The sequence below is a fragment of the Phaenicophaeus curvirostris genome, chromosome 10, assembly GCF_032191515.1.
Source record: "Phaenicophaeus curvirostris isolate KB17595 chromosome 10, BPBGC_Pcur_1.0, whole genome shotgun sequence".
Lineage (NCBI taxonomy): Eukaryota > Metazoa > Chordata > Aves > Cuculiformes > Cuculidae > Phaenicophaeus > Phaenicophaeus curvirostris.
Window position 1 is genome coordinate 4,040,491 of NC_091401.1, and position 22,411 is coordinate 4,062,901.

General features: G+C 56.0%; 2 protein-coding genes across 3 annotated transcripts in view; both read right to left on the reverse strand.

The window, feature by feature from the left end:
- Nucleotides 1-640: 640 nt before the first annotated feature.
- LOC138724500 (intestinal-type alkaline phosphatase 1-like) lies at nt 641-3,898 on the reverse strand. Its single transcript, XM_069864531.1, has 11 exons — nt 3,818-3,898; nt 3,194-3,310; nt 2,909-3,024; nt 2,661-2,835; nt 2,386-2,558; nt 2,178-2,312; nt 2,029-2,098; nt 1,782-1,914; nt 1,474-1,667; nt 1,216-1,332; nt 641-995 (listed from the first exon to the last, which is right to left on the reverse strand). Exons 1-11 carry the CDS (start codon nt 3,888-3,890, stop codon nt 709-711), a joined length of 1,590 nt encoding a protein of 529 aa, XP_069720632.1. The 5' UTR covers nt 3,891-3,898; the 3' UTR covers nt 641-708.
- A 1,388-nt stretch (nt 3,899-5,286) lies between these two features.
- The window catches only part of DIS3L2 (DIS3 like 3'-5' exoribonuclease 2), a 196,152-nt gene continuing 179,027 nt past the window's right edge, over nt 5,287-22,411 (reverse strand). For both annotated transcript variants that reach the window (XM_069864890.1, XM_069864891.1), the window contains exons 16-22: nt 16,409-16,592; nt 15,156-15,242; nt 10,626-10,773; nt 10,230-10,360; nt 9,883-9,987; nt 8,551-8,652; nt 5,287-5,835 (exon numbers count right to left, since the gene is read on the reverse strand). In XM_069864890.1, the coding sequence (XP_069720991.1) occupies nt 5,737-5,835; nt 8,551-8,652; nt 9,883-9,987; nt 10,230-10,360; nt 10,626-10,773; nt 15,156-15,242; nt 16,409-16,592 (856 nt within the window). In that variant the 3' untranslated portion in view covers nt 5,287-5,736. The remainder of the gene's footprint in view (nt 5,836-8,550; nt 8,653-9,882; nt 9,988-10,229; nt 10,361-10,625; nt 10,774-15,155; nt 15,243-16,408; nt 16,593-22,411) is intronic.

The window sequence follows — 22,411 nt, forward strand, 5'->3', positions numbered from 1 at the left end:
TGCGTGGAGGGGTTCAGCCCCTCTCTGATATCCCGGTGTCCCGCTGGGCAGCCTGCACAAAGGCCATGGGGCTGGGCTGCAGGCACTTCCTTGATGCATCACCTCATTGCTGCTGAGCCATGGTTGAACTTGGGGCACAGACACGGCGGGCGAGGCGATGGGCGCTGCTCGGCGGGCGTTGCTGCCCTGCCCGCGATGCTGTGGGGCCGGCTGGGGGGATGCCCTGGCTCAGGGTGCAACGGGCAGTGCTGAGCATCAGACCTGGGGCAGCACGATCAGCGGGAGCACGCGGAGCCACTCATGCACCGAGCAGCTCTGCTCTCTGCCCAGCACTTGCTTGAGCAACAAAATCCACTGGTTTGGATTAAAAATCTGCTCCTTGGTCAGCCCTTGCCAGGAAGGTACCAACCCTTGTGTGTCGTGCCCCAGACTAGCAAAGCTGAGGGGACACGGCCTCCCCTCACCCTTGTTTCACCATCTCCTTCACCCCAAATCCTCCTGTGCTGGGCCAGAGGAGGAAATAGGAGCTACGACCACCTGGGGAAACTGAGGCACGGGGCAAGGACTGACTGCAAACCCTCACAGGGCAGATGGAGACAAACAACCTGTGTTTTATTGCATCCCATGATCCTGGCCACAGGATACACTCGGTGGGGTGGAGGAGGGAGGCTGGGTAGCCTGGGTTGAAGCGGGGCTCCTCGGGGGCGCTCAGCCCCCCACCACGCAGGCAGCCACGCAGAGGCTCAGGAAGGTGAGCAGCAGCTGTGGGGTGCGCGGGCTGCCACGAGAGGCCCTGCGGGCTGCCCTGCACCGGGGCTCGGCGTTGTAGGGCTCGAGGCAGGCGGCGTAGGCCACGGCGTGGGCGATGTAGTGCTGCTCCTGCACCCCGTGGAAGAGATGGGCCATGGGGCCCTGCGCCAGCACCACCACGTCCTCCCCGCTGTGGGTCTCTGCCTCCAGGGGCACAGCTGCCTGCTGCCTGTAGTCCTTGTCCTCTGCAGGGAGGGGTGGGAGAAATGAGGCTGGGGGCAGCAGCATCCCTTACCTGCCACGGGGGCTTGGGGGCAGCTCCCATCACCTGCCACCGTGGTGATTCCTGACCAAAAGACACTTGAGCGACGTGGTGGCACAGGGAGCCTGTGGAGACCCAGTGGCCGTGCCCAAGGGGTGCCCAAGCCCGCTGCGTCCCCCCCCCCATCTCCAGCAGGCTCCTACCCACAGCGGGGAGGCTGGCAGCAGGGCGTCCCCCATCACGGATGCTGTAGCCGGGCCCGTTGCCATAGAGGATGCTGGTGTAGGCTCGCTTGTCCTTGGCTTTCTTCGGGGCCAGCCCTGGCACAGCGAAAAACACCATCACTCCCAGTCCCAGCTGGCTCCCTCTCCCCAGCTCCCTGCCTTGGCCGGCTCAGTCTCCGGTGGGAGCAAAGGAAGAGATGGGAACAGGGCTGCTTGCCGCTCCTCCCCAGGACCCACCAAAGATGGACGCGCCACGCAGCGTGTTGCCCCCGAAGGTAAAGACGTGGGAGTGATCGGCCGTCACCACGGTCAGGGTGTCAGAAGGGGACGTGAGCTCGCCTGCCCGTGCCACCGCCCGGTCCAGCATGACGGTCTCCATCAGCGCCTGCTTGGCCTGGCCGCTGTGGTGGCCATGGTCAATCCTGCCACCTGCACGGGAAACGCAGCCGTCACCCCCTCCCTGGTCTCCTGGGACACCCATCGTCTCCCAGCACCTGCATCCCTCCCCAGCCCCAGGCCCGCTGCCCACATGGGGCTACTCATCTTCCACGAAAAGAAAGAAGCCATTAGGGTTTCTGCGCAGGATGCGAATGGCCTTCTCCGTCATCTCCACGATGGAAGGGTCCGTGGAGGCATTGCGGTTCAGCTCATACTTCATGTCCTTGGGCTCGAAGAGGCCTGGGGGAACGGGGACAGCGGGGAGTGTCCACACCAGGGCCACTCTGAGAACCCCCCAGCACTCCTGGGGTGGGGAGGAAGCGTTGCCAGCGGGGCGGTCAGGGATGACCTTACCCATCAGGTGGCTCACGGAGTCATCCTTGACCGCGTCCAGGCCCTTCTTATCCCAGACATAGCGGGCGCCCTGTCAGCAAGAACAGAGCTGGTGCCAACAGTATGTGCCTCCCGCCCGGCGTCAGGTCTCCTCCACCCCGGCACGGTACCTGCTTGGCACTCAGCCATTTGGCAATCAAGTCAAGGCCGTCCTTCCTGGTGCCATTCTGAGCCGGGTCCTCTGGGTATTCGGGGTCCGGCGTCCGCTTGGGTGTCATGTACATCCGCCCACCGCCCAGGATCACCTGCCAGGGAGCTCAGCAGACCCTCCCGATGTCCCCGGTGTCCCCACCCTCCCACACCTGCTCCCCGGCTCACGTTGATGTCCGTGTTGTGCACGAGCTGGTAGGCGATGTCCTTGCAGCCATCCCGCAGCGCCTCCTTGGGCATGTTGGCGTCGGCGTACCAGCTCCGGCTGGCCGAGTGGGCGTAGGCTGCCCCGGGGGACGCGTGCTGCACCCGCGTGGTCGTCACGATGCCCACCGCCTTGCCTGCGGCACGCGCCAAGGGTCACAGGGAGCCCATCCAGGCCTGCACGGCATGGGACGGCCGTGCCACGCCAGGCTCTCCGATGGTTGCCTGCTGCCCCGTACCCGCCAGCCGGGCTCGGTGCAGGATGGAGTCCACCTCGTTGCCAAAGGTGGTGCGGCATTTGCCGTAGACGGCCGCCCCGCTCAGCCCCAGCGTCTTGGCGTTGGCCTTCACCCCGCAGAGATACGCCGTGCCCGTGCCGGCGCTGTCGGGCACCTGCCGGTCGATGTTGTACGTCTGGAAGCAAAGAGTGGCCAGCGGGGCTCGGGGCAGCGGCAGGGCGGCCGCCTCCTGGTGCTGCCCCACTCACCTTGGCCAGGGCCACGTGGGGAAACGTCTCCATGGCCAAGACGCTCTCCTCGCCCGAGCCCCCAGCCAGCTGCCCCTTGTAGATCCGAGCTGCCGACAGGGTGGACAGCCCCATGCCTGTGCGCGGGGCAGAGCCACCGAGTGACAAGGGGTGAGGGCCGGGCACTGCCCAGGGCCACCCAGGGAGGACGGGACCCGCACCAGCCACATCCTCTCGCCAGCCGCGTCCTCCATGTGCTGCCAAACCCTGGAGCCACGAGGCCTGGCTGGGACCCAGGGCACTCACCGTCACCCATGAAGAGGATGATGTTTTTGGCTCGTTGTGCTGCCGGCTGCAAGGCTAGGGCCAACTCCAGTCTCCTCTTGGCCCCTTTGTTCCAGTACTCTGGGTTCTTCTCGGCGTCTGGAGTTGAAAGCAGAGCCAGGGACTCAGGGACACGCCTGCCCCCATCCCACCCCAGACCAGAGTGGGCATCTCCACCCAAGGCACATTTAGCAGCTCCAAGCCCTTCCTGGGGGCCTCAGGGGGGCCAGAAGCCCTTTGGGGATCAGCCATAACCCATCTGCAGAGGGGGGAACAGAGGCACAGCTTGGCAGGGAAGCTCTTGTGCCTCTCAGCACAGGGAACGAGGCGCCCGGCTATCAGCCCTCTGCGCGTGTGCCACGTCTGGGCAACCACAGCCGCTTGACCCAAAGCCACTGCCAGCGAGTTCAGGGACAGTGGGGCTGCGAGACAACCCTGTTCAAACGCTGGGGTCCCAAACCACCCTGAGGTGGCCTGGAGGCTTTGCCTCTGCTGATATCCCGTGGGGAGGTGGCAGGTTCCCCGAGACCCCCAGGGAAGCGGCCCCAGCCCCAGCACCCCCCACCAAAGGGTCCTACCCGCCCTGTCCCTCTTGTCCCCTGTCACCTGAGGCTGCAGCAGTGAGCTGGGAGAGGAGGCAGAGGAGAAGGCAAGTCCCAGGGGAGAGCGGCTGTCCCATGCTGACCACCCCAGCTCCCTCCCTGAACGCTGCCTGTGTCCAGGGCAGGGGGACAGCCCTTTATGGCCCTTCCCTGTCCCGCCGGAGGGCTGAGCCCCACCACGGGTGAGACGATGGGCTGATAACATTCAGAAACTATCTCCCAGCCCTGCCCAGAGCCCTCCCAGTGCCCCTGGCCCTCCCTGGGGCCGTCCCCCCTCACCCCTACCTGCTGGGGAGGACGTCCAGCCCATCCCTGGGGAACCACCCTAGGTCCCCCTGGGGCACCTGGGTGTCCTCCCTGGGTCCCAGGGCAGGTGTGCACCCCCAGCTCCATGGGGCAGCAGGGAGGGTGCAGGTCAAAGCGCTCTTTTCGCAGACAGGCTGAGCTCGGCTGGGCTGGATCGGCCTTTTTTTCCTCTGAGACAAACCCGAGGAGGGGGATATTGGGCTGAAGGGGAGGACTTCTTGCCTTTGGTGTGAGTGTCCTCAGGTCCCCTCTCCCAAGGGACACGGTCACACACTGGGCCAGCTCAGCCACGCAGCGAGGTTCCTGCTGAGGGAACAGCCCCGTGCCACCAGCGCCCAGCGACGAGCAGGAGACCCAGGGAAGAACAAGCTGCTCCCACTCATTCCCACTTCCAAAGGTGGTGTCCACGTGTGGTGGCATCGGGTCATCTGGAAGGACCCTGCCAGCAGCGCGACCCCCGCAGACCACAGGTGACCCCGATGGCCTTCACGGCCTGAGAGCTCCCAGGGAGCAGGCTGCACCCAGCCCTAACCCAACCCAGCGCCTGGTTTCCCATCCTGAGCCAGGCAGCTCGGGTCTGGCTGGCTCGTGGCTCCTGCGGAGGGCAGGTGGCAGGGCCACATCTGTCACCACGGATGGGGCAGAGCGGAGAACCCCCTCCCAGCCTGGTGTGATGGATCCACTCCTTCTCCTCAGACAACAATCCTTCCATCAGCTGCTGCTCATGGTCCCCATGGGGGTTGTGAAGTGGAGGCTGGCAGAGCAGCCCGTGCCCCCGGGGACACCTTGCATGGCACAGGTGAGGGACATGGGGACAGGCGGCAGGCAGAGGGGCTGGCCAGTCAACGAGGGGCTGGACGCTCGCTCTCTCAGCAGCAGGGAGAAGCAATGAAATGGTGCTGCAGCAGGGTTCGGCTGGAGGCCAGGGTGTCAGGGGCCTGAGCAGACACCCAGTGACGCCCGGTGAAGCGATTAGTGCCTGGAGTAGGAGCCAGGAGCCCACACCCTCCTGCCGAGCCCACGCTGGGGCTGGGGGAGGTGGTGTGGTTGTTTGGATTTCACAATGCCCGAGAAGCAGCAGGCAGGGCCACCTGGGAGACAAGTTATTGCTGGGATTCCCAGCTAGGGGAACGTGGAGGAGACAAAATAAAACCTGTGCAAACCCCCTCAAGGTGCTGCTGACCTGGCTTTTATTACTTGACACACAACCCTTCAAGAAACCCGCCTTCATGGCCCTGTGGCTGCAGCCCACTGCGTCCCTGGGCAGCAGAGACAGCCCCTCTCCACTCCTGGGGACGCATGTCCCCAACTCAGCCCTCACCACAGGCACCCAAGGTGGCTGGGGACAGACACCACTGTCTTCAAAAAAAAAAAAAAAGAGAAAGCATCAAGCTAAAAATATCCGAGAGCAAAAAAAAGCTCTGCCTCGGGCAGGCTCAAACCCTGAGCCCCACTCCCAGCTGGAGTTAAAATCCAAACCAGAAATAAAACAGCACCGGTTTTAAAACTCAAAATTCCAAACTCCTCATGGGTCCTCTCTGTCCCCACTGGGCACCGATGCAGGGCCTGGGAGGTGAGCCAGTGTCGGCAGCAGGGAACACACGCAGCCCGGGGTGCTCACTTCTCTGAGCTCGGCCTCTTGAGCAGCGCGTTGTACTTGAGCGGGACACCATCCGATGTCAGCACGACCTCCACCAGTGTGAAAATGGTGATCACCTTCAGGAAGATGGAGAAAAACGGTTTATTTGGGTGGCTTGGCATCAGACCAGAATTCGCTTAGAGCCATGCTGGCTTTTGCTACCTCCTCTGCATCAGGAGCTGGGGAACGGGGCAGGACGGCTTCAGTTAGCTCTGATGGGGTCCAGGGTGCTCCCAGGGCTGGATGCAGCATGTCCAAGGGCGGCACCACTGGTCTGCAAAGCCATCCAGGGAACCCAAATGGACCTAAATAAGCTTCCCAATACATCCTCACTTAATCCACCTGATCAGGTCCCAGTCTGTTCTCTGTGCAGCCTGGGAAGAAGCGTGGATGATTGTGCCCTTGGCTTTGGGTCTCAGCTTCCCCTAAATCCTCCCCATGTCTCCCTTCTCCAGCTGGAGAACACACATCATCCATTAATGAAACGACTTGGCCAAGCACCAGCAGAGAGCTGCAGTGAGAAAGGTTTTCCACATAATGCTGAGCATTTTCTTAGCATCCTACAAGGAGGGAATGACCCTCCCGTGCCCGCAGAGCGAGAGGAGACCCAGGAAGGGAGCATGATGGATGAGAGAGACGCAAGGGAATAAAGACCCCAGAAAATCAATCCAATCAATCCTTCCTGTTCAGGAAAATGCTGCCATCTCCCTGATCCTCTGACTCCATCTCTTCATGCAGTCGTGTGGACTAGAAGGCACATTGACCAGGTCTGCCCACGAGGCACATCTAAAGGCTCCGGGAAGGGGCTGTCCCGGGGCTGTGGTTGGGCATTTAGGGGCTTCACTTGCTGGAGCCCATCGCCAAGACCCGTGCTGCGGCAGGGCTTGACGGTGCCATCTGCTCAGGGCTGGCCCACAGGAGGAGCAGGCACAGCGCCACCCGTGTAACCTCATCAAACCCTTCCCAGCTCGTCCAGAGCCGGCTGCTCTAGATTAATCATTCAGAGCATCTCATTGAGACTTAAACATACCAAAGTGGGCAGCGAGGAGCAAGCCACAGGGAAATCCTCCTGCAGGCGGCTGCCCAGGTAGCTGCTGGCCTCCTGCCTGCCCGGCTGGCAAATGTGCAGGGGGAATCGGCTATGGGCAGCTCCCCCCCCTCAGGAGGAGTCAAGCAGGGATTATTAGGGCTCTCCCTTAGAAATCCTGCCTCATCCCTTTGCTGAACTGACAGGGAACAGACCAATTTCACATCAAATCCCTCAAATCCACTTCATACTCAAGCCCTGAGTAATGGCTACTGAGATCCCGGCCATCTCCTGGAGCTCAGGGAGAGATGGGGGCAACACCTCCCCTCCGCAGCAGGGTCAGCCAGCTCAGACTCCTCCACAGCTCCCCAGACAGATGTTCCTCCTGCCTGGCCAGGCTGAGCCAGGATGGGAAGCAGAGGCCAAGAACTGGGGCGAGGAAGGGAGCAGGAGGGAACTGGTGCCACGAGGTGTCCGGATGACATCTCCTGCAGTTCAGCGCGACTCCCAGGGGATCTGGCTCATCCCAGCTGGATGAGCTAGAGATTTATCGACTCAAAGATCTGCTGGCTCTGAGGACGATTCAGAGCCTGCTCCCGGGGAGGGCTCTGGTGTTTTCTTAGGAGGTGTGGATGAGTTTCTTCCATTGCCAAGTGTTTGCTTAACCAAAATGGGCCCTGCTCACGCTGGGTCATCATTTTTCATGCAGGTCTCTGCTAGGGTGTGATACCGGCTCCTGTAGGAAAAGAGGAACCGAGGCCACTTTGCTGCATCCAGGGGGTTTCTCTGAGCCAAGCTGAGAAAGAAAAGTCCAGCTTCAAAGTGAGGGAGGTTGCAGAAAGCTGAGGAGCTTGGTGAGTTCTGCCCATAACATTTTCCCTGGGAAGGAGAGGACACTCCAGGACATGAATTGTATCAGACGGAAGTGTCAGCCCAGCCCGGCATTGGGAGCCCTTTTCATACAGCCCTAGGTGGACGGGTTGTGCTGGGCTTGGTTGGAAATAGGGTTCAAGAGCAGAGCCCCTGGAGCAATGCAGGGAGAGGCTGGGATTCAGCCCTCCAGCCCCTGCAGCAGGCAGGGATCACAGCAGTCAACACAGCTGTGGTTTTATAATGATGCCAGACAAAAGTTGGCAAAGAAGCACCACTTAATCAAGCCAGACAAAGGTGATTACTCCCTTTGATAGAGTTAGCAAGTTAATAGATGACAGGGACACAAGAGAGAGATTTCTAGATGCTGTTAAACCATTTCACACTGCATCTTAGGAAGTCTGACAAAAAATTCCTCCTAATCGGGTCTCAGCTGTCACAGGGATGGAAACCTGAGGGAAGGGCTGTGCCAGTGAGGGGGCAAGGAATGCCAGGATGGGGGAAGGGTCTAGACAGGAGCTGCTTTAGGCTTGATTTTACTTAACATCTTAATTGATGATCTGGAAGAAGGAAGTAAACAGCACGTTAATTCAATTCCTGGAGGAAGCTAATTGGGAGGCAGGGCACAGAGCAGGCACACAGAGTCTGAAGGCTGTGGAGGGGTCAGATGTGGGGGCAGCAATGGGGTGGAGTGAGGCTGGATGGGAGAGGAGGTTGAGGCTGAGGTCAGGCTTGATGGGGAGGGGACACAGAGGGACAGCAGGACCTGACAACCTGTGAGGCAGTCCTGCCTCCCAGACCTGTTCCTGCAGAGATCATGGGATCCACCTGTTGTACGCAGCCCCCATGCCAGCCCCATGGTGTTGTGAGCTTGTCCCACACTGCAGGGTCTTACCTGGGGCACAGATTCCTGCTCCGGCTTCTCCGGTTCCCACATGAGTGTCAGCTCCGGCTTCCTCCCTACCTTCTGGAAGTGGAAGCCCAGCAAGGGCAGCGCCTGTGGGCAGGAAGAACGTTGGGAACAGCCTATGGCCCTGACAACATGCCCCTGCTCAGCTCTCATGCTTGACCTGTGGATGGGGATGACACTGATTTTGCCTGGCATGCTGCCTCTGCAGCTCTTTAACAACTGGGATGCAGCAGCCTGTGAACCTGAGCGTAACAGAAAAACCAGGGGCTGCTGCGATACACAAACAGCCCATATATCACGATACATGTCCTGTTCAAAGATGTTATTGCCAGCCACGTAACCAGGTTATGAAGAGAAGATGCTGTCACTAACTGCAGGTGCTGGCCTGCAGTGGTGCTGTCACAGCCCCAGATACCTACACCGTCTGATTAAATGAAATGAAAGCGAGCCTCTTCCCCCTCTCCTTGCTTCTGCTCCATGTTGATCTCTGTGCCCCTGAATCTGTCTTTATTCCCTTTTGCCTAGACTAGATCAACCCACAACAACTGTGGTTTATTTATGTCCTTACCTGAAACTAGAACAGTTTTAACAGGAGCACATGTGAGAAACAAAGATTTCTCCAGTACAGAAATACTTATTTGGTGACCTTAGTTGAACGGAATATTCATTATGCTTATTCTGAGACTAGTAGTAATACAGTTTCTGTAATATTTATGTTTTTGTAAATGGGTAATTACTGTGCTCTGGTTTGGTTACTTTCAGTAGGATTATTATATCCCTGCTTGTCATAGTTGCTAGCTGAATACAGCCAGGATAAAGTTGTAAAAATAGAGGGAGATATATCTTCAGGCATGGGAGCTTGGCCACTATTTCCTTCAGTGTAGTTTTTTATAGGAGAGAAGCATCACCGTTATGAGCTGAGTCTGAGGTTCTCGTGCTCTCCCAGGAAGCACGTACCTTGCTGGCTGAATCTTGGGAAGCTAATGTACTTATGTGCTTGTGTACTTTATGGCTGGACTCGATGATCCGATGGGTCTTTTCCAACCTGGTGATTCCATGATTCTGTTATTCTGTTAACCCCAGCACACAGCAGGGAGAAGCTGGTCCTCAGAGACTCCCCCAGGCCCTTGTGCCTGCCTGGGGCCGAGGGATGGAGGGACACCCCCAGGAAGGCTCCCTCCTCTCCAGCCAGCCCAGCTCAGGAGCTGCTCTGCCAGCTGTGGGGTTGGCACAGAAGGGCACCAGGGCAGCCTCTGATGATGCTAGGCTGCTGCAGCTCTCTCTGGTGAGGCAGCACTATCGGTGTGAGGTACTTACATTGCAGTAGACGCGCTTCTGGACGCCAAACTTCAGCACCAGGACATCAAAGGCCTCGTTCAGGACACCCATCACCATGGCCTCTGACTCCAGAGGACCACACTCCTGTCAAGAGACCGGGCTGTCACTACACCAGCATCCCTCATTCAGCCAGCCCCAAGGGGGCACAGCATCTCGAGGTCCTGGAGCTCTGGTGGTGGTGGCAGCCACTCAGTGCTTCCCCTCACTGTTTGCCTCTCCCCAGGCCAGCTGGGCAGCCACACAGCCCCCTGCTTGGTGGCATCTAGGCTGAGGCTTCGTGGGGAAGCCCAGAGATGCCCCAGGGGAAGATGAGTCTTGGCTCTTACCCTGACGAAGACAGCGAAGAAGAGGTCAGCACTGAGCTCCTGCACCCTCTTGGAAGCCATCTTCCGGTCGTTGCAGTGATCTGCCTGTTTCTGGATGGCCTCCTTCTCCATCTTGATGGGGGAGCTGACACCTGGGAAAGGGACAAGTGACAATGACACGCCCATGCTCCCTCTCACTCTACAGCCATGCCACGGGACCCTGGACCCAGACGCCCAGCTTACTTCTATGTCCCTGTTATTTGAGGGTACCCACACATCAGGGAGCTGCCCCATGGGATGCAGACCCCAAGAACCCATCACCTGTGGCAGGTAAGGAGTCCTGCCTGTGCTGGGTCCAGCCACCCCGTCCTCTCACAGCTCCCAGAACTGCTCTGCAAGCGGCCACGTGGCACCTACCGAGCGAGGCAGAGAGGAGACGGTGCACGATGATGTCTGCGTAGCGGCGGATGGGCGAGGTGAAGTGTGTGTAGAAGGGCACGTTCAGGGCGTAGTGGCGAAAGAGGGTCTCATCCTCCAGGATGCCAGTGCAGAAGTAGAGAGCCATCTGAAAGGGGTGAGAAGCAAGGGAAGGGTGTGAGCAAAGACGGTGGCAGAAACCTGCAGGAGGCTGGAGGGGTCTGTGTCTGTGAGACAGAGCTCCAAAAGCCAACGGTCCTTCACCCGCTGCTCAGTTTGGGCTGTGCACAGGGCAAAGGGGGCAAAACCACTGTGGGGAGCTGCTGGCTACCAGTTGACCTTGGCTGGCTCCAAGGATTGCACCAGCTTTTACTTCACACGTGGGTTTAAGCAGCCTCCTGCTTCTGCTCAGGCCTTGGGGCTCATTCGCCATTCTGCGTGTCTTCCAGGGGAGAGCCCAGTCTGTCCTGTGCCCACCACGGATGCTCTGGGTCCGTCCGCAGGCTCCACGCACCCATTGTGTCTGCTCAGAGAGCAGTGGGGGCTGGGATGAGCGGCTCTCCTGTTCACTGAGGAGGAGGAGACAGCCCCACTGTGATGCCTGCTGCTTCATCCCAAGATGACAGCTGGGAAGCTAAGTGGCTGGGCTGCCCAGCTAAAGCAGCGCTGGGTTTGTGATGGGTCCATGCTGCCCAGCAGCCTCTTCAGCAGGAACCTCTCCCGACTGCGCCGCCCCTCTCATCCCACATGTTAAAGTTTTTATTTTTACATCTGTGAAACTCCAGCCCTCGGGGCTGGGAAAACAACGGGGCCCAAACTCAGGCAGGGAGTGGAGGCTGTGAGGGTCAGGGGGGTTGTGGCGGGGTCACGGCACAGTGGCAATTGAATGAACCTGTTTAAAAATAAGAGCAAGTGATTTAAAAAAAAAACAGGAGTAGCCAGCTCTGTTTGCAGAGCCATCCTGAGATCTACGGTTTGGGCAGCTGTATCCTCCGCTCTCCAGCCCAGTGGTGCAGCCAGCTCCTGCTGAGCAGCAACACACTGATCCGGGCAAGTAAATAGAGCCGGTTAAAAAAAGCAGCATCGGTCCCAGCCTTATTATGAGACCCAAGAGCTGGGATAGGAGCTGTGGTGCCTGCCAATTTCCACAACCCAGAATTAAATTGTTTTCTGATGGACTCCATAAAGTACAGTCTCCACTCAGTTAGCTCAGCTCCCACCGAACGAGGCTCTGCACGGTCGGGTAGGAAGATGCGACGAGCGCTGGGGGCTGTTGCGGGAGAAGATGAGTGCCCTTGTGCAGACAGCCAGCATGAAACTGCAGGGGGTTTACAGCACCAGGCTCTGAGGCAGAAGGGAGGATGGTCCCTGTAATGCCAGGCAGGTAGAGCGCAGAGCAAACCCATTTGACGGCATAAGTCAAAATCCCTGCTATGAGAAAGCTACTTGGAAGGGCTCACCCCTTCCCTACACAAAGTGGTGCAGGGCAACCCCTGCCTCATTTCAGGCTGTTTTAAGATTCTGAAGGTCCTGCACAGTTTGCTCTTGCCTAAGGTGCTTCTTCCTGACGGATGTGCTGGCGAAACTCAACTGCTGCTGGGTCCAGTACCATTTCTGACACCCTGTTGGCAGCTCATGACCTTCATGAGGTTGACATCAGCTTGGGTATCATAGCAAAAACACTCCTCTGGGCTGCAGGAAGGTTACACGCTGCAGAGAGCCCAGTTCAACAGGTATCTGATACTCATCCTCACCACCACGACAGTGCTACCCAGTGACACCAGCCTGGTGTAAAGCAGATGTTTCCTCATTAACAGATTTGACTTACAAGTGGTTTCAGATCCCCAGGGCTTGCTGCGATCCCCGGAGAACCACCAGGAGCCTGGAAATAGATCCACCCCAGCCAACCAGGGGCAGCTTTTGCTTTCAGAGACAGATTGAATCCCTGAGCGACTGAGTCCCTGAAAAATGATATGTCACTGCTCCTTCATCTGTTACGAGCCTCCTGGCATGGCACTCCAGGCGCTCTCCCAGACACACACATTACTAGCTGCTTCCCATCTCCCTCCTCCTTCCAGAGGCCGATGTGTTGACCACCAGCTTGCAGCGAAGATGGAAGATGCAGGATTGGTGCGGCCAAGGGTTAAAGCTGCCGGCAGCCCGTTTTGGCTGCTTTAACCACAGCCTTGTCCCTGAAACACCAGCTTTAGCACTGGGAGCTGAGATGTGTGCAGGGATACGGGTGACTCCTCTGTGCCCTGGGCCCAGACGGTCCCGCTGCTCCATCTGTCAGAGTGATGGCCCAGCCCTTGACACTGGCACGGGCCCCTGCGTGGCTCTGCTCTGCAGCTGTCAGTGCTCAGATCCATCCTCTCCCCAGCGAGGGACCGCGGTGTCCAGGGACACAAGCAGGAAGGGGCTGATTCCCCCATCTGCTCTAATACTAGTGGCAGACAGCAAAAAAAACCCAATCAACCTCCTCATAGGGAAAGCTTCTTCCTTGCCGTCTTCTCTTTCCGAGGGACACTGACACAGCTTTAAACAAACCTGTCCTCCACATCTAGCAGCAGGAACGACAGTGGGAATCCGAGCTGCTCGGGATTTTGTGGAGCTTTGAGTCCACCCAGCAGCAAGTGTGGTCAGAGACCACAGAGAGCAACACTGATGTTTCTCATCCCCTCAACGCATGGTCCTTCCTTATGGACTAGAGGTCATATAGATTCCCTGCCACAAATGCATCCTGGGTCATACTGGCAAGTGGCCTTAAAACCAGGAGCCACCTGGCCGATGGCTTTGGGCAAGTTTGAAAAATCCATTTACAAGCTCAACAACAGTTTGGTAAATGGCCAACTGCCTAAGCCCACTCCAGGATCAAGACAGATTTCTGCTTCTTTTGCTTCATGTACCACTGCAAAAAAATGAGAGCATCCCACCACAGGCAGCGATGCCCTCCTGCCAGGGAATATGGACAGAAGGGAATGCCAGCAGACAGGGACACTGCTCATCATCCAGGCACAGGCTGCCCCACAGGGCCAGCGGGCTCAGCTGTAAATGGCGTTTTGCTTATTATGGGAGTGCACCAGGCAGCAGGTTTGCCAGGCCCAAGTGGACTGTGCAGCACACCTGAATACACAAGTACCTTGGTCTTAAAATGAAATAAGCCTAGACCCTGCTAAAATCATGTCTCGTGGAATATCTCCTTTAGAAGTTCCTCCTTCCTCTTCCCCAAACTCTCTGTCTGGTATCTACTCTGCAGAAGACTTCACCCCCAAAACCTTGATACCGCTTTTGCGTATGGATCTAACACATATTCACAGGGCTAAACCTTAACAAGAGCCACTGGCAGGTATCTCGGAGCACTCCCACCGTTTCTCAGACCACAGCCTCAGGAGACCACAGAGGCAACATTACAGCAAACCAGCAGGTCCCCAAAAAGCTCATCTCCTTGGTGTCAGGGCAGAACCAAGTTGCCTTCTCCTTGCTCATCCCTCCTGACCCACAGCCAGGCTTGCTCCACACGCTGCTGCTGGCAAAGCCCAGGCTTGCACCGCGATCAGCAGGACCAGAGAGGGACCCCAGGGAATGGATGTCACCAGTGCGTTCACCTGTCAGCACCTTCCACCAGAAAAGGAAGATGTGACAGAAGGGACCAGGACACGGGATCTGGGACAACACAGTCAGCTCCAGAAGGCACTCCCTGCACTTCACAAAGCAGCATCCTTAGCAGGACACATACACGAGGGAAGGATTTACTGAACGGTTTCAGTCCCCAGTCCCACTTGCAAGCAAGCATTAAGTCACTGAAGTACAGCAGGACTTCAGGCAACTGCTAATGAGTAAATGGAGCAAATAAGCTAATTAGAAGAGTGACAGTCAAATGAGTGATGTTGGGGAGATGATTCATTCCTGCAGCGATAAGCAGGCCATTTCCGGAACGTGCCTCTTCTCCCTGTGGGGTAGGACTGCCCTCAGAAGAGGCCGTGCTACGCCCAGCTGCAAATGGAGAAAAGCAGATGATTCACAAAACCTTTTTTTAATGGTGACATGCACCCAAATAAGCGTCCTGAGCTGTAGACACACCAAACATGACAATTAGTGTGAGCAGCACAAGCTTCTATCACAGAGACTTTCACTGAAGGTCTCTTGGTCTGCAGGAAGACCAAAGGGTTTCCAGAGGTTCCCTGCTTCTAAGAGCTTGCGTCTGGGTACCATATTGTGTTTTAAGGCCACTCCCACACTCCTACATCTTTCTCACTCTTGATTCCTTCTTTGGACCAGTTAGGATACCATGATGTGAAGAAATGGCAAGCTCTTAGCTTCTTGTGAGCCTGCTAACACCCTGCATGTAACTTCAACGGTGAAACATCCTGAACAGTAATAAAAGGGACATGAGGAGGGGTAAGGAAAGGCTCAGCCTGACCCTGCAACCCACCGAAGCTCTGCTGCCTGATACCTCCACTGCCAGCTGCACAGGGCTGGAGGCAGAGAGGAGGCTGCCGACAGCCCCGCAGCTTGTAACGCTGTTCTTACCTGCATGGGCCTGGAGAACATGTTGGTCAGCACTTCCTTCCTGGCTTCAGAGTATTTGTCAGCACCAAAAGTTTCATTTAAGCTTTTCTGGAGGAGAAAAGAGAGACCATTCAGTGTTGGCAACCTATAGTGGTCAAGGGACCCAGGCAGCCCTTACTGGGGAAACAGCAGCTTGTCAGAGCTAAATTCCTCCTTTCTTTGCAAATCTCCTTGTAAACCAGAAAGCACATGTGAAACTGGGTTTTGCTCTAGTCCCAGCAGTCCCAACAGGACTGCACAGGGAGTCCTTCTGAGCATTCACCCACCTCCCAGGGTCAATGGCAGGGAGTACCCAGGGCACGGGGACTGCTGGCTCCATCCCCAGATGAGCCATGTGTGAAAGCAACTGTAGCCCCTCTCCTGGTCTGTGCTGGGCTCCTGTCCAGCTACTGAGAGCTTCAGCGCACGGGCTAATGGGGATCTGCAGAGATGTGGACACAGGAGGTCACTGCCTGGGGCCAGAGGTAAGGAAGGGCTGGAGGGTTCAAAGTGCAGAAGAGGAGCTGAGTGTGCAGCCCTGCGTCTGCTGACATAGCCTTGGCACAGCCAGCGAGTGGGGAAAGCGGTCCCAGCCAATGGAGGGGTGTGCAGGAGGCCAGTGGGAATGGGATTAACAGAGGATTATCCACAGCCCAGTCGCGGTGAGTAAAGAAAATCCTGGAACCTGCGCTTTGCTGTTCAGCTGGAGTTCAGCCTCAGGACACGCTCAGTGGAGGATCAGTCGGATACCTCTCATGCTGGCTGTGCCTGACCTTTCCCAGCACTGATCTCCAGTCCTTCCCAGTCACCCTGCTCTCCCCGACACCTTCAGCAGCCCAGACAGAGCTACGTTTCCTGGGGTACAGAGCAAATGCTCTGCCCAGGACCTGCTGAGAAGGCAGAGAAAGGAAACGTGGGTGTCCCAGAGAGGGGCTCTGCACTGAAACATCTCTCCTATTGCAGAGAGGGCAGCACTGGGGTCACTTGCAAAGCCCTCGTCACCCTGTTCTAAGCTCTGTGCACAACATGGCTAATGGGGCCAGGCCAGGCCACCACTGCCTGGTGCTGCTGGGGTCAAAAACAAGTGAGGGAGGTGTTTTGTTTTGGTGTGGAATAACTGTCAGCTCTGCTTGGGCAGGCGGGGTCAGGGAATAAACTACATGGTGCCGCAAACATACCATCACACAGCCCTTTGGTCCCCACAGCCCTCCTCCCCGCGAGGCCAGGGCACTCACGTGCAGGGTCCCCGCGCTGCTGAAGTCGATGTCAAGGCCAACTTGGTTGCAAAACTCCATGAGGTCTTTCAGCAGCTTGGACTGGGGTGGGGGGTGGCGGCGAAGCAGGGCCCGCTCAGGGAAGGAGCGGTAGATTTGATGGGCCACGGCCATGTTCGCAAGCAGCATGAACTCTTCCACCAACCTGTAAATGTGAGAAAAACAACCCCGGAGCCCCAGTTAGAGAGGGGAGTCCCTTGGGAAGTCAAGCCAATCTATAGTGTTGGCAACTAATACGGCACAGGAGGACGCGGGAGCAGCTTGTAGTTGCTGTTATAAGTAAAGATTAGATGAAAGACTGCAGCAAATCCCCCCAAAATTCTCACTTTCTAGCTGAGGTTTCTCCGGGGACTCAAAGCAAGACATCCTGCTGGCGCAGACAAACAGAAGTCAGTGATAAATTGACAGCTTAAATTAGGATAAAATAATCTCCCTTTAGGTCATTTTATCTCCTGAAACACTCAACAAGCAAAACAAACGCTGTGTGAAAGAGAGCACAGAAAACAAACACACATTGCTGTCTTCCAGGGCCAGAGAAAACAGCATCTCGCTTGCTCCCCCGTCCAAAGCTTGACATGTGTGGTCAAGCCCAGCCACTGAGCCCTGTCTTTGTGCTGGGATTGCACCCAGAGCAGAATGCAGCATAGTCCTGGGCAGGACAAGCCGCTAGAGCATCTCGTTGCAGGGCTGCCTCCAGCATCCAGGTGATGCAAGGACCCTGGGGCTCCTCCACGCAACCTTCAGACTGCCAGGTTACCCCCCTGCCCTTCTATCTCTGAATGTACACGCACTGAATGGAAATCTCTGGGGCTACGCGCTTCAAAGAAAAGAAATCCCAGTGCTAGAGATCATCTTTGGAGCATTTATGGGTTGTGCTACCAGCTGTAGGGCTCTGCCACAGGAGACTTGTTTAACTGGGCTTAGATAAGCAGAGAGATGTGCTTAACTGGGCTTCCTGCTACTTGCTGCGCGTATTCCCAAGGCTCCTAGCTGCTGCTAATTGCCAAAAAAGATAATAGATTTATAGAAGTAACCTCATCCTCTGAGCAATGCTCGAGTGAGCTGTCACTGATTACGCCGGCTCAGCCTCATCGCTCTTGCAGGCAAAGCAGTGATGTTGCAGGGCTGGCTGGGGGATCCAGGCTGGAGCTGGTGGGTCTGTAGCTCTCGGCTCTGGCCAGGCAAGATGTGCAGGTTGCTGTGCTCCTGGGGTACTTGCTACAGCAACGAGACGCTCCCAGCCTGGGAGTACTTGCCAAGAAATCGAAAGAGAAAGGAAATAACGGCAAGCCTAGAGGAGGTATAAACACCTGACAGTGACAATCAGCAGTGGAAATGTTCATCTTTAACAGGAAGGAGCTCTCTTAGTAAGAGCCCTGTGGGTTGTGCCGGAGGCCGATACTCGAGATGGGGCAGGAAAGACACCCTCTCGCACGGGCAGCGCGGGAAGGGGTGGGGAGCAGCACAGCCTGAGTGGGACAGGACCCCCCATCGTGTCCCCTCAAACGCTGCCCAGCGTGGGAGCGGGGTCCATACACACTCCTGATGGGTGACTTCCAAAAGGGTTGAGCCAAGCTCTTGCTGCTCCTGTGCAGCTAAGCCAGCAGATGGCAACATCAGTCCCTCTAAGGCCAGCGGCACTTGGGGGCTGCGGGCCAGCATGGCCCAAGGGTGCCGGGCACCCCAGCTGCGCAGCACCCAGGGGTAGGAAGCAGGGAAGAACACCCAGTGGGTTATGGCATGACCATCCCCATCTCCTGGCTGCGGGTGGATCCACCAGCTCTCACCCAGCTGCCACGCTTGCGGGCGGTACGTGGAGAACAGTGACCTGGCTCATACCTGGGAAGCCCTTTCTGCCCAAGCCAGCTCGCAGCAAGGCACAGCAAACAGCGCGGGCTGTGAAAGGTAGCATCTCTCCTTCCCGTGGTGAAAAGGAAAAAGGATTCATCTCCCAGCTACGCAGACGCGCACGTGAGCAAAGGCTGCCCATGGAGTTCCTGTGCCTCCCTTGAAATGTGGCCTCTGCAGGCTGAGGTGCACACCCATTTTTAAAGACAAATCAACAAACACCCATGAACAGCATCTCTTCTTTGTCACAGGTGTAACGTGCTTATTTCACGTCCTAGAGAAGAGCACTGTACACAACCCCTCAAGCAGCCCCTGCCATTCTTGCTCCTGTTCTGCACTGGAGTGTGAGCCCTTTACCTCTTACCTCCAGCAACACTTCAAGCTGGATGCCATTTCCACCTGATTGTTCTGTATATTGTTTTAGCCTTTTGGGGCTTGGGGCTTTTACATTTTTCCTGGAGATAGCCTTGTTCTGATGTCGCAGGTAGCACTGTTTTGAAGCTAATAGCTGAGCCCCTCTCCTGCCAGGGATGCTTTTACACCTGCAGGAAAACTAACAGCACAATCTTCCCACTTTGCTCGGCAAAACCCCATCCTCTCTCATTTCAACGTGTCCACACCTGGAGCAGCCCCGAGACAGCATCCAAGAGAGCTCATACCAAGAGGAGGGACCAGCACACGGTTGGATTGACTGCATGGGCAGGAAAGTCTTTTCAGGAAGGAGTCAGGAGCTTTGCACCCATGACAGAGGGAGCAGGATATGACCATAGATATTCAGAACTGAAGAGTTACTCACCTTGCTTGCTCACTCACCCAAAGGCACCCTGTATGTGGGGCAAAGAGAAGCCCCAGGATCCAATGGGTCAGTTCACGTCAGCTTAGGTTAATGAATCCCAGTGGCCCAGGAAGGCTCCCTGCCCTATCGGTTGAAGCCAAAACATCCCACAGGGATGGAGGGTCCTTGCCAACTTTGGATCACTTGGGGGTCCCAGAACTGCTCTGCACACAACACCCACTGCAGCAGCCCGGCATGCATGAAAGGGATCAACACTGTGGAGCTGTTCCATGCTAACTCCTAGAAAGGTTTGGTTTAAGCATCAAGATTTAGTCCTCAGGGAGAGCAAAGCAGCTCCCAGAAGAGACAGGTCACAGCTGGGCTAATCCAGAGCATGTGAGAGACTGCTGGGGCTAGAGGGAATGGGCTGGGGACAGCAAAGGAGCTGGCACCTGCACCCAGAGTTAAGCCGGAGGAATGGGCTCTGTGGCTCAGGACACAAGGAAAGAGCCAAGATCTGCAATGAACAGCTTAACATGGAAGTCTCACTGGACCTAAAGAAAAACTATATTCCCAAGGGTAGCTCACGCTGAGACTGCATGGGATGTTGGAGACTCAGGAGGATGAGCCAGGGAAGGGCAGCCCATGAAGCCAGCACAGCCAGGCAGATTTGTTGTGCCTTCCTGCCCTCCCCACTTGGCCTTTCAGGAGCACTTTCAGCTTAGCATCCCCACCAGGGCTTCAACTCGGCAAGCACTACACCACGGCTCAGCAAAAAGCAATCGATGCTGAGGCAGGAGCTAAGGCTGGCTGGCAGTGGCCAGGGACCAGACCAGCACCTGGCACTGGTGTTACTGGGAGCTGTGCTGAAGCGCTGGTAACTCGTCGGCAGGTTAAATAAGAAGGTTTTTTGTTTGGTTTTCTTTTTTTTTCTTTTTTCTTAAAACAGCCTAGCTTGGAGCTTGGCTTGGTGTGGCTGGCAGGCAGGAGTGCAAAGAAAAATATTTCATGGCTAAAAAAATGGAGACAGAAAGACTGGTCCATCTGAACGCGCGCTGAATGAATCCCATGTGAAATGCATTCTAACGCCATTGCTACAGTTTCCTCTGGATTAGCTGAGCTATCCTTGGCTCCCAGCTCCATAAAATCCCATAAACAATCTGATCTGAACTTTTGCCCTTTCTGTGCTGCTGTGAGGTTTCCTCTGCTGTCCCACAGAGAGGACTGAGGGTTAGCAGGTGCCTGTCCCTCCCATAGGTGCCTGCAGATCCTGGCTGTCCCGTTCCCTGAGGCTGCAGGAGGGAGTGTTTCCAAACCTGTTCAACGCATCATTTAACGTGAGTATATGCAAGAGGGAGCAGAGTCGGGGACAGGATGGCTTGTGAGCTTTGTAACATGCATAAGCATCTTCTGCCAGCTCTTTTAATACCTACATTCTGCTTATGAGTTGTGGGCTTCTTGTGGGAGTCAGTGGGTGAAACTCTATATGAATTCTATATAAACTCTCTGCCTTATGCAAGAGGTCAGACAGAGTGTACAGTTTTCAAAAGCACCCACCTCTAAGTTTCAAACGTGATTAAGGCATGCCAGCTCCTAAATACCACTAATTGCTAGGGAGATTTCAGGCTCCTGAGACGCTCTTAAATGCTCCTGTTACTTTGAAAAGTATCTTAAATGATGGTCATGGCTCCTGTGGGCAAATAGCCACTTAGGAAACATCCAGCTGAAGAGGATTGATGACATCTCAACAGAAGCCCCAAACCCAAGCTACTGGGCTGTAACTCTGCTCACACAGCTCCTACCAGAGCCAAACATCTGTGGGACGCAGGAAGAGGAGCTGCACATTCAGACCCTGGAATTGCTTTAGTAGCAGCTCTACCATTTGCTCTGTACAAGGTTCACTAGACCCTTCCCAACCTCTTGATAGCAACCTTGAAAAACTACTCACATCCTCAGCAAGTTGATTGGTTGACAACAAATAAAATATTGGTTTCTCATGCCAAATCTCTGCAGAGCAAAGCAGGGCAAGTAAAATGCTGTTTGGCTGCTTGTCTCCATGGCAATGCGGCCAGGCTATACAGCAGCCATCGAAGTGCCCACTCTCCCTGATTAACTTGACAAATGACATTAGCTAAGCAAGGTTCGCTGCAAGGCAGAGACAAGGAGTACTTTGTTTGCAATCCAGTAAGTGCAGGAAGGAGGCAAGCAGCTTGGTTAAAGCGAAACAACATTAAAACATCTGCTGTTCCACCAGTGTAACAGACCTGTAGCCTTCAGAGCAAATGGCAGGGAACTAGAGCTGAAGGTTCGAGTGCGGCTCTTCCCTTGTGCTGCCTTCCTCACCTCCACCCTCTCCTGCAAGGTGTAACTACTCGTGCAGCCAGGTGCTGGAAGCACTATTACAGTTGAGGTGTAGACTCAGAGCTAAGCCCAAAACACTGCAGCTCTCCCCCAGCAGGGCTGATTTTTTTGCTTTTGACAGGCTGGAGAAGTCGGTCCTTTCTTCATGTGTAGCTCCTTGTGGAAACCTGCTCCCAAAGGGACAGTGCTGAATTGTCCTGAGCTGGAGTCAGAGCCCCCCTTCCAACAGTGGTCCACCTGGTTGGGTGAGCTGCCACCAGGTAAATCCTAGCATGTTTCCAGCATCTGAAACTTGAGTCAAATGTAACCAAATAATTTCTGCATAGGTTACCAAACTTCCCTCCCCTATCCCATTAAAAAAATCCCACCTGCTTCTTTCCATCTTGTCTCCCCATCACATCACGTGCTCCCTCCTGGGCAAGGAACAAGGCTTTTGCGGTTCAAACTCCTCTCCATCTACAGGTGGATTTACCACACCAGCTCAGCATGAGTTTGTGCGTCAACCAGCAGTCAAGGCCTCTGGTTTCTCGACCCATAGCTACGTGTCTGCCTCAGGTGTCCAGCTCCGTGCTGGGTCCAAATAGGGATAGGAGAGTAGAGCTTTGAAAGCATCACACTTGGTTTGCCTTTGAACCTAACGGTGCCATGGGAAGCTGGCACAGAGAAAAGGAAATCCTGGCCTGTCTCTGTGTGTCTGAGAAGGCTCTAAAGACACTGATGGATATACGTCCCCTTGCTAAGGGCAGTACATTGCTGAGAGCCCTTGCTGGCTGCTGGCTTGAAGGGGATTATTGCTGCAGTACAACCTCATAACAAACGAGATCTACAGCCACCTCCTGGGAATGGGAATCTAAATTCTGCTGCATTCACCAAGAGAAAGTCACCTTCTACAAAAGGCTGCTAACAGTCCTGCACACGTCCAACAGCAGCAGCAGCTGAGCGAAAATGGTAAAGAAACAGCATCACAGTTCAACCAACAA